Consider the following 10,672-nt stretch of genomic DNA (forward strand, 5'->3'; position numbering starts at 1 on the left):
CATCTCACACCTATCAGAACAATCAAGATCAATAAAACAAATGACAGCTCATGCTGGGAAAGGGGAACGCTCATTCGTTGCTGGTGAGGCTGCAAACTTGTATAACCACTATGGAAATTAGTGTGGCAGTTCCTTGGGCAACTGGTAATAAATGTACCTCAAGAACCAGCTATACCACACTTGGGCATATACCCAAAGGACTACTAGAGCCTAGATGTCCATCAACAAATGAATAATCAAAATCTAGTACCTTCACACGATGGAATATTATTCAGCCATTAAAAGAAGTGAAATCATGCCAGGTAGGGGTGGTGCCTTTAATCCCAGCATGTGGGAGGCAAAGACAGGTGACCTCTGTGAGTTTGAGGTCAGCCTGGGCTAGAGAGCAAATTCCAGAACAGCCATGGCTACACAGAGAAAAACTGTCTCAAAGGAAAAGAAAAAAGTGAAATCATGAAATTTGCAAGTAAATGGATAAAGCTAGAAACAAAAAAACCCATCCTGAATGAGATAACCCAGACCCCAAAAGACAGATATGGTATGTATTCTCTATGTGTAGATGTTAGCTTTTAAGCCTTCAGCATATATACTACAATCTGTAAAACCGCAGAAGTTAGGTATAGAGACTGGGGGAGGGGCAATCTTCAAGGAAGAGGAAATAGAAGATGTAGTTATGGGGAGACCAGAGTGGGAGGATTAAATGGGAAGGTGAAAGGAAGATCTAGATGGTGTCACAAAATAACAGGACGACAGTGCCCCAGCTAGACATCTTTCACCACCAAGTGAACCCTCCAGTGTCAGGAATGATTTACATCTACTTGAATTGTCAGACAGAGGGACCCCCATGGGAACCCCCAAACAACCCCAGCTACTGCCAAGGCTATTGGTTGCTCTCCACAAACTGATAGTAAGGCCCTGTTGCTGAAGACGACACCTACATGACTCACTGAACACGGAGAACTGGAGCTGGTGCCTGGCTAGAACTTTCACTCCTGCTGACTAGTGTTCACGGTACTGGAAGGCACTCTGCCTGGTACCACAGGAAAAGGGCAACCACGAGCCCAGCCACAAGCCCCGTGGCCCACAGCACTAGCCTTCCTGAAAGACATGCTGATGTAATGGTGGCACAACATGGCAGGAGCAACCAACCTCTATCTGATTGGATTTGAGGCCCACTCCATGAGGTGGTACCCTCTCCTGACAGTGCCAGGAACCTGAGACTGGACGGGCCATGGGCCTGTGGGAAAGCTGAATACTATTGTTATGCTAAAGGAATACAACAATAAAATGTCTCCAAACAACATTCTGCAATACCCAGAGACCAGTGTCTTGCTCAGCCGTCATCAGAGAAGCCTCTTCTTGTAGTAGATGGGAGCTGACAAAGAGACCCCAAACTGGACAGTGTGCAGAGAGAGATTTTGGAACACTCAGTCCTAAATGGACTGTGTTCACCAAAACCTTTCCCTTCAGGACTCAGGGAGCCATGCAGAAGAGGAGAGGGCGACATCAAGGAAACAGGGCCTTCCAGACCAAGCAGGACTCAGACAGAGTCCCAGCACAGAGGGGGGAAGCGGACATGGCTCCCACCCCTAACCGAGAAGCCATCTCCGCTTGATAATTGCAAAGGAAATTTTGATTTTCTCAAATGCAGTCTCGCTGGTTTAACGAACCATACTTAGGGGCAGGACCCGTGCACAGAAACAACTCAATGGTGTTTTTGTAGACTTTTTGTTTCATAATTTTTTTCATTTTACTGGCCTTTTGCTTGTACATTATACTTTCCAATTTTGTGTTTTTATGGACTTGGGTTTTTTATTTATTTATTTTTTGTTTTGGGTTTGGTTTGCTTTTGGCATGTTTCTTGTGGTTTTTCTTTATTATTATCATTATCATTATTATTATTATTATTATTATTGGTTTATTCTGAGAGGTTTTTTTGGTTTTTTGTTTGGTTTTGGTTTCTTAAGATATGGTTTCTTTTTTTTTTTTTTTGGTTTTTCGAGACAGGGTTTCTCTTGTGTAGCTTTGTGTCTTTCCTGGATGGTAGCCCAGGCTGGCCTCGAACTCATAGAGATCCGCCTGCCTCTGCCTCCCGAGTGCTGGGATTAAAGGCGTGCGCCACCACCGCCCGGCATGGTTTCTCTTTTTGAGAGAGAGAGAGGGGGAGAGAAGGTATGGAGCTGGATGGGGTGGGGAGGTGGAGAGGAGATAGAAAGGGGAAGCCCTGATAGAATATATTGCATGAAACAACTTTCAAAATCAAAGACACTATATAATATTTTATTCATTCATTCACTGTGACAGGGTCTTACTATCTAGCACTGGCTAGCATGGAACTCACCAGATAGACCAGGATGGCCTGAAACTAACAGTCCTGTCTCTACTTTCCAAGTACTGGGATTAAAGGTATGAGGCCACCACACCCAGCCTGATTTGTCTTATTTTTAATTCTGTGTACTTATGTGTGGGTGTGTGCACATGAGTGCAGGTGCCTGCAAAGACCAGAAGGCCTCAGACACCCCTGGAGCTGGAGTAACAGGTTTTTGTGCTGGGAATTGAACTCACATCCTCTGAAAAAGCAAGGCATGCTCTTAACCATTGATCCACCTTTCTCCAGCCCCCATTTTTTTTATAATTTGTTTTTATTTTATGTGCATTGGTATTTTGTCTGCATGTGTGTCTGTGTGAGGGTGTCAGAAGCCCTGAACTGGAGTTATAGACAGCTGTGAGCTGCCATATGCTGGGGATTAAACCTGGGTCCTCGGGAAAAGCAGCCAGTGCTATTAACCACTGAGCCATCTCTCCAGCATCCAGTTCCCGATTTTTTTTACATTTTATTTATTTATGTATTTAATTATTTTGTTTTGTTTTTGAGACAGGGTTTCTCTGTGTAGCCCTGGTTGTCCTGGAATTGGCTCTGTAGACCAGGCTGGTCATAAACTCAGAAATCCACCTGCCTCTACCTCCCAGATTAAAGTTGTGTGCCACCACCACCTGGCTCTCCTAAATTTCTTATGTGTGTAGGCTTGTTGTTACTGTTATTCTTTTTTCTTAATTCTGTTTTTTTTTTTTCTCAAAATAGGCTCTCACTATGTAGCTCTGACTGTCCAGGAACTCACTACATAGACTAGGCTGGACTCAAACTCACAGAGATCCGCCTGCCTCCGCCTCTGGGGTGCTGGGATTAAAGACCTGTGCCACTACACTTGGCTTATCTTTGTTATTTTTAATTACGGGTAGGGATGTGTGTTTCTAAATGTGGATATTTGCACATGAATACAGGTGCATGCACAGATCAGAGTTGTCAATCTCCTGGAGCTGGAGTTACAGATGGTCGTGGGCCATCTCATGTGGGTGCTGGGAAATGAACTTGGGTCTTCTGGAAGAACAGCAAGTGCTCTCTTAACCTATGAGCCATCTCTGCAGGACCCATGGCTGGTGGGGGGGGGCACATGAATTAGAAATGGTTGTCAGCTGCCCAACACAGGCACAGGGAAACTGACTTGGGTCCTCTGAGGGAGCAGCAACCCCCTCTTAACCTCTGAACTCTCTCCAGCTCCCACTTTCTTCTTTCTGTTCAATCAGGACCTCGACAGTGGAATGGTAGCACCTTCATTCAGGTTCTTCCCACCTTAATTGACTCAGTTTACCAACCCTCTCACAGACATGTGCGTCTTCTAGGTAAGCCTCAATCCTGTCAAACTGACAATCAAGATTAACCATCATAGTTATTAATTCAACAAATATTTTATTGCACTTATCTATGATTTATGTATCGTGTGTGAACACATGGTGCACAAGTGCCCCAGTGCACACGTGGAAGTGAGAAGACAACTTGCGGGGGTCGGCTCTCTCTCCACCACATAGGTTCCAGGAATCAGATCATCAACCCTGGCAGCAAGCATGTTTGCCCACGGAATCGTCCAATAGACACTTACCCGCACCTCCAGGCCGTGCTCTATTTTAAGCTCAAGATAGAAGGAAAGAGATATCCTCTGCCCTAGGCCTTTGTATTCTAGCGTTCATGGGGGTGTAAGTGTCCTGGGTGCCTCTGACACTGCATCCACAGAGGTGGAAAATGGACTTGAGAGCTATGGATCCCAATCTTGACAAGGTCCAGTGTCATCTGTGAGGGTGAGGATTGTTTAAGACTAGCCTGGACTACATGAGACCCTGTCAGATAGGTGGGGTAGGGGGAAGAAAAAGAAAGAAACAGAGTGACAGACAGACAGGGAGAAAAACTTTCATAAAATTGCCATACAGCAATTCCCATACACCTCCTTCTCCACTAAAGAAACCACACAAGGCTCATGTCCACTTCACCATGCATCTTTATCATCACTATCAGCAGCAACATCACCATCATCTCATTCCGTATTTCCAGCCCCTCATCTTGGACCTGCCCCCTGCCCTCTCACCATCCCCATCCCCATCCCTCTGCTCCAGCACATGGCAGGCCAGCTCAGCTCTCAAGACCTCAGGCACCAACCCCCAGGGCACAGCAACGGGCTGCGGTCCAATCTATGCCTGCACACTGGCAGTGACATATTGTTCCCTCTCGAACGTCCCACGAGCCACAGGCAGAACCGCAGGAGCAGCTGGTGACTGCTAAGCCTGCAAGAAGAGAAGCCCTTGAGAAGCTGGGAGACCTGCAGGAGTGGGAGGTGGAGATGGGCTGAGGCGGCTGGAGACTGTTGCCCAGGAAGCAGAGTGCGGGACGACTGGATGGGGGAACTAATGGAGACCTGGAGCAGGGCTGGGAGGCGAGAAGATGGGAAGGCTGGGACAGAGCCCTAAGGAAATCAATACTGAGGATTGAGGAAAGCAGAGGAGTCTCGGGGGGACTTCTGGAAAGTCTGAGCAACAGTGTGCACTCACCCTCTGGACAGGAGGCCAACTCCCCTCGGGAAGAGACTGTCCGGCACTGTATGCCAATGTTCTTTACCACTTCTGACACTGCAGAAAGGAGAATGGAAGGCGTGATACAACCAGGCTGTCCCAACTGCATCCTTGCATGGGGACATCACTGGGCTTGGCACTAACAAAGGGGTCCAATGCTTCCCAGCAGAGTGTGTGGACGAGAGTTCAGATCCCCTGAACCTACCTAAAAGCCAGGCGGGCATGTGTGGGGCCACCTATAATCCCAGCGTCCAGGACACAGAGTTAGGGCCCCCAGAGCAAGCTGGCTAGACTATCCCAAGCTCACAAGCCCTGGGCTCAACTGAGAGACCCTGCCTCAACAAAGCAGAGAGTGATCTGGGACGATGGCGCTACACCAACTTCAGACCTCCGTGTGCCTATGCACACACATGACCTTCACACTTGTGCACCACATATGTACACACACATGCATGGCACACACAAACACAGTAAAATGTTTTGGCCCCAGAGAGTCCAGCATGGTGGCTCACACCTGGACTCCAAACACACAATGAGAGGCCTTTTGGGGTGAGGGGAGGTTTGGAGGTGATGGTGGGAAGAAGTTAGGCTGTGGGTTGGAGCTGCGGTTGAAGGTAGGGCAGGGTGAGGTTGGGTCGGAACTTGTAGACAGGGTGAGTTTGAGGCTGAGGCTGGCCTTGCAGCTGGGTGGGTCTGTGTCCCCATCAGGGATGAGAGAAGCCTCAGAGGCCCTTAGCAAGGCTGGGGGAAGGGCTCCTCACACAGGGAGCTGAAGCCTTGCTTCATCTTCTCATCCATGGCTTCATCCATCGAACACAGAGCCCTGCTGGAGCCCAGCAACCCCGGGACAGGGAAGAGGAGGAAGAGGAGGAGGAGTGAGAGGTTTTCCATCCTGTAGGTACTGCAAGAGACAACCGAGAGCCCCACCTTAGACCAGACCTGCCCCATGCTGGAGAGAGTCAGACCACGATGTCCTTCCATCCCTGCAGGACACAGGGATGGACATTCAGTGGCCCTAGGTCCCCCACATGGGAGCTCTGACTAGGGGAGGGCTGTCACTTACTGTGGCAGTGGACTCAGCAGGACACAAATCAGTTCTGGACAGGAACTCCTGTCCCACAGCTCCTTCTTGTAGACCTCTGGATGTGGCCCATCCTGCCTTGAGTAATAAGTCCCTTGGCCACTTGCCCTCCATTGCCACATCTGAGTCAAGAGAAGCAGACTCTAGAGGCCCCAGAGGAGGGGCTTCCCTCCTGCAAAGCCCTTCCTGCATCAGGTACTGCTCAGAGGTGATGTCTGGGGATAACTCCAGGGACCACAGTGGGAGAGGCCGGAATTCAGGGAGGGGCTGGAGGTGCAAACCGAGACACTGTCCCTGTGTGACCACAGCTCCATGCACATTTCTGTGTTTGGTTGCAGATATACACTCTAGGCAGGTGCTCAGTTGCTGAGACACCCCCAGCCCCTCACTAGGGGATTCTAGGCAGGCCCCTACCTCTGAACCATGTCCCCAGGCCCTCACTGGAAGATTCTGGGCAGGTGATTTCCCTCTGAGCTACACCCCAGCCCTCCAGTGGTGTACTCTATGCACATGGTCTACCATGGAGCTCCAGTCCCAGCCCCTCACTGGGGGAGTCTAAGCAAGAGCTCTACCAAGGAGCCACGCCCCCAGTCCCTTCCTGGGAGATGCCAGGAAGTCACTCTACCTCTCAGCCATCACCAGAAGAACCTCACTTGGGGATTCTAGACAAGAGCTCTACTTTCTGGTGCAAGGAGCAAGGGACCCCACCCTCTGGATCCTTTGGAAATCCCTCTTTCTCACACGTAATTTAGATGATACGCAGTGGATGGTCATAGTTGCAGCCTGAATACAGAATATTCATGTATGTAAATGACCAGTGGAACCTGGTTTACCTTCTCTGCCTTCTCTGTGTTATTCAGTTGTTCTTATTACTTGCATGTGATGTGTGTGGGTCACACACTGTGCCTATGTGGAGGTCAGAGGACGACTGAATTCGGGCTGGCAGGCTTGGGAGCTGTTATGCTACCATCTCTCCATCTTTTTCTGTCTTTCTCTTCTTTGTTTTTATTGGGGGGGGGGGGGTAGCGGTTTCCAGGCAGGGTTTCTTTGTAACAGTCCTGGCTATCCTGGAACTTGATTGGTAGACTAGGCTAGCCTTGAACTCACTGAGATCCACCAGCCTCTGCCTCCCAAGTGCTGGAATTAAAGGCGTGCGCCGCCGCCGCTGCTGCTGCCGCTGCTGCCGCCGCCGCCGCCGCCACCACCACCACCACCACCCAGCTCTCTCCATCTTTTAATTAGACAGTGGCTGATGCAAAATTGAGATTAGCAGAGGAAATTATAAGTTGGACAAATGAAAAGACTTTAATATGCCAGCAGTAATGGCACACACCTTTAATTCCACATCTCTATGAGTTCGAGGCCAGCCTGATCTATAGAGCAAGTTCCAGGACAGCCAGAGCTACACAGAGAAACTCTGTCTAAAAAAGAAAGAAAGAAAGAAAGAAAGAAAGAAAGAAAGAAAGAAAGAAAGAAAGAAAGGAAGGAAGGAAGGAAGGAAGGAAGGAAGGAAGGAAGGAAGGAAGGAAGGAAGGAAGGAAGAAAGAAAGAAAGAAAGAAAGAAAGAAAGAAAGAAAGAAAGAAAGAAAGAAAGAAAGAAAGAAAGAAAGAGAGAGAGAAAGAGAGAAAAGATACTTTAATACTTATTGATTTAGAGCAAGATCTTATATAGCCCAAGCTTAGCCTACATCCCAAACATGAGGACCGGATTCTGATCCCCAGCCACCACATAAAAAGCCTTTTGCATGCTAAGTATAGTGGCACTGCCTCTAGCCCCAGCACTTGGGAGACAGAGGCAGATAGATCTCTGTCAGGTTAACCTGGTCTATATAGGAAGTTTCTGGCTAACTAGGGTTACATAGAGACATCTTTCCACAAAAAGAAAAAAAAAAAAAAGGCGAAAAACTGATTAAGGAAGATGCCCAGTGTTAACCTCTAGAATTCATATGCACAGGCGAGCATGTGTGTCTGTGTGTGTGTGTGTGTGTGTGTGTGTGTGTCTGTGTGTGTGTGTGTGTGTGTGTCTGTCTGTCTGTCTGTCTGTCTGTGTTTGTGTGTGTGTGTATCTGTCTGTCTGTCTGTCTGTCTGTCTGTCCGTCTGTGTGTGTGTGTGTGTGTGTGTGTGTGTGTGTGTGTGTGTGTGTGTGTGTGTCCACAGTGCATGTGTGGAAATCAGAGGACAATAGGACAATATTCAGGAGTTGGTTCTCTCCTAGCATGTTGGTCCCAGGGGTTGAACTCAGATCCTCAGGTTTGGATGCAAATTCCTTTGCCCAAATGAGCCAGCTCGTCATCCACAGTACAGCATTATTAAGCAGGGCAAGGCACACACTTGTAATCATAACACTTTAGAGGTAGAGGCCTGAGGCTTGGGAGTTTAAGCTCATCCTTGGCTACATAGTGAATTCCTGGCCTGCCTGAGCTACATGAGACCCTGTCTCAAAGGCCTGATGTTGGAGTTAGATCCATTATGACCATAGCTGTTTTTCTGTGAGGACTGCTACATTACTACAATGCAGCTATCAGTTAAAACGTTAGCTGAGATCAGAGATGGCTCAGTGGTTAAGAGTGCCTACTGCTCTGGTGATATTCAGTTCTAGCAGCCACATCATGTGGCTCACAAACACCTATGAACTCCAGTTTCAGGAGATCTAACACCCACTTCTGGCCTGTGTGGGCACCTGCACTCACATGCACATACATGACACAGAGGCATGTCACAGAGGCATGAACGGAAAAGAAAAACCCTTAACTGGTAAGCCCATCACCCTAGTGGTTGAGCCCAGTGACATCATCATGTCAACACAAAGACCCAAGGCAAGGACAGTGTCTCCCCGGCCCCAGTCAGCACAGGCTGATCTTTGCCAGCAAGAAGCTAGAAGATGGCCACGCCCAGTGTGACTATAACATCCCAGAGGAGTCTACCCTGTGCCTGCTTCATCTCAGAGGTGGGGTGCAGATCCTTGTAGAGAACCTCACAGGCAAGCCCATCACTCTGGAGGGGGAGCCCAATGGTCTTCAAAGGGCAGGAAGATGAACACATCTTTCTCAATACACCCAAAGAGTCCTCTGTGCACTTCCCCTGGCCTGGCGGGAAGGGAACTTTTCCCCCTCTTTAAGTGTTTAACAAGTTTTGTTCTTTGTGCTTGCATCCCCCTCCCACCCGCATATTATTACCTATAACCCCTATGCTGCTGTTGGTTTCAAAGATTTTTTTTTAATAATGAAAGGCAGAAAAGAAAGATTTATTCAACGTAGCCACATTGGGGAAAGGGACAAAGAGACCCAGTGCTGTTTTTGTTTTAACTTCTAGTTATGTATCTGTCTGTCTCCTACATGAGTACCATGCCCATGGGAGCCAGCAGAGAGCCCTGGGGTCCTTGGCACTGGAGTGACAGGTGCCTGGGAGCCACCACGTAGGTACTGGGAACCAAACCTGGATCCTCTGCAAGAGCAGCCAGTGCCCATTTTTGGATTGTTTGTTTATACAAAGCCTCATGAATCCCAACCTGTCCTTGAACTCCCTATGTAGCCAAGGGTAGGAAGAGAGTAACCATGAACTAATTTTCTTTAGATTTATTTTGTTATGTGTATTTATATTTTATTTATATGTGTAGGGGGCTGTGCCTCAGAGGCTAGAAGAGGAGGTCAGATGCCCCAGACCTGGAATTACAGGTGGTTTGTGAACCACCTGACATGGGTACTGGGACCCGAACACAGATCTTCTAGAGCAGCAAGCATTCTTAACCACTGAGCCATCTCCCCAGGCCCAGTCTTGAACTAATAACCTTGCTGCTTCCACCTCTCAAATGCTAGGATTCCAGGCTCCTTCCTCCAAGCTCCATTATACTGCACCGTGTTACGCCTGACACCTTGTATTCTCCAAGCTACATTTCCACTTCCTCTTCACCTTAGTTAACAAAATATGCCAATGTTAAAAGGAACCCCCAAATACACAACTTTATGAGACACTCCCTTAAACATACCTTGTGTGTGTGTTGTCTGTGCAGGACTGTGTGTGATGTATGTGCATGTGTGTGTACCCCGGTACATAGATGCAGAAGCCAGAGAAGGATGTCAGGTGCCCAGATCCATCACCCTCAATCTGATTCCCTTGACACATGATCTCTCACTGGACCTGGACCTAGACTGATAGCTGGCAAGGCCTGCAAACCTCCCGTCTCTGCCACACTTACTGCTCGGGCTAGGGGCAAGCACACAGTAAGTGGGTGCTAGAGATCCACACTCAGGTCCTCATCTTGAGCAGCAAGAGCTCTTACCCACTGGGCCACCTCCCCAGCTACCTTCCTTGCATTTCTACTGCCAGGAGTAACCAAAAAAAAAAAAAAAAAAAAAAGCCGTGGGCTTATGGAGCAACTCAAAACTTCCTCCCAAAGAAGGTGTGTTGAGGAAGGGGAGGCGTGGGGCCAGGACCATCTGGACACCGTTTCCGGGAACGGAGTTGAGCCATCCCTCTCTCATCTCTTCTGCCTCTACCATTAACCCCCGCGTCTCCACACGTACCACAGCGCTCCCTCTCGATTCTCGCAACGTCCTGTGCAATCTCACAGATGGCGTAACTGATGTCACGTGGGGTGGATGCACACTCAGAAGGTCACTGGGACAGCCGGGGAGGTGGCTCAGTCAGCCAAGTGCTTGTTCTGCAAGCCTGAGGACCTGAATTCGAATTCC

General features: G+C 48.6%; 1 protein-coding gene across 1 annotated transcript; it reads right to left on the reverse strand.

Moving 5' to 3' along the window:
• Positions 1–4,313: 4,313 nt before the first annotated feature.
• Retn (resistin) lies at positions 4,314–6,112 on the reverse strand. The gene is made up of 4 exons (XM_006970173.4): positions 5,963–6,112; positions 5,661–5,800; positions 4,879–4,956; positions 4,314–4,614 (listed from the first exon to the last, which is right to left on the reverse strand). The coding sequence occupies exons 1-4, from the start codon at positions 6,100–6,102 to the stop codon at positions 4,478–4,480; spliced, it is 495 nt and encodes a 164-aa protein (XP_006970235.2). The 5' UTR covers positions 6,103–6,112; the 3' UTR covers positions 4,314–4,477.
• Between the last annotated feature and the right edge of the window lie 4,560 nt (positions 6,113–10,672).

This window comes from Peromyscus maniculatus, chromosome 23 (genome assembly GCF_049852395.1).
Source record: "Peromyscus maniculatus bairdii isolate BWxNUB_F1_BW_parent chromosome 23, HU_Pman_BW_mat_3.1, whole genome shotgun sequence".
NCBI classification, from domain to species: Eukaryota; Metazoa; Chordata; class Mammalia; order Rodentia; family Cricetidae; genus Peromyscus; species Peromyscus maniculatus.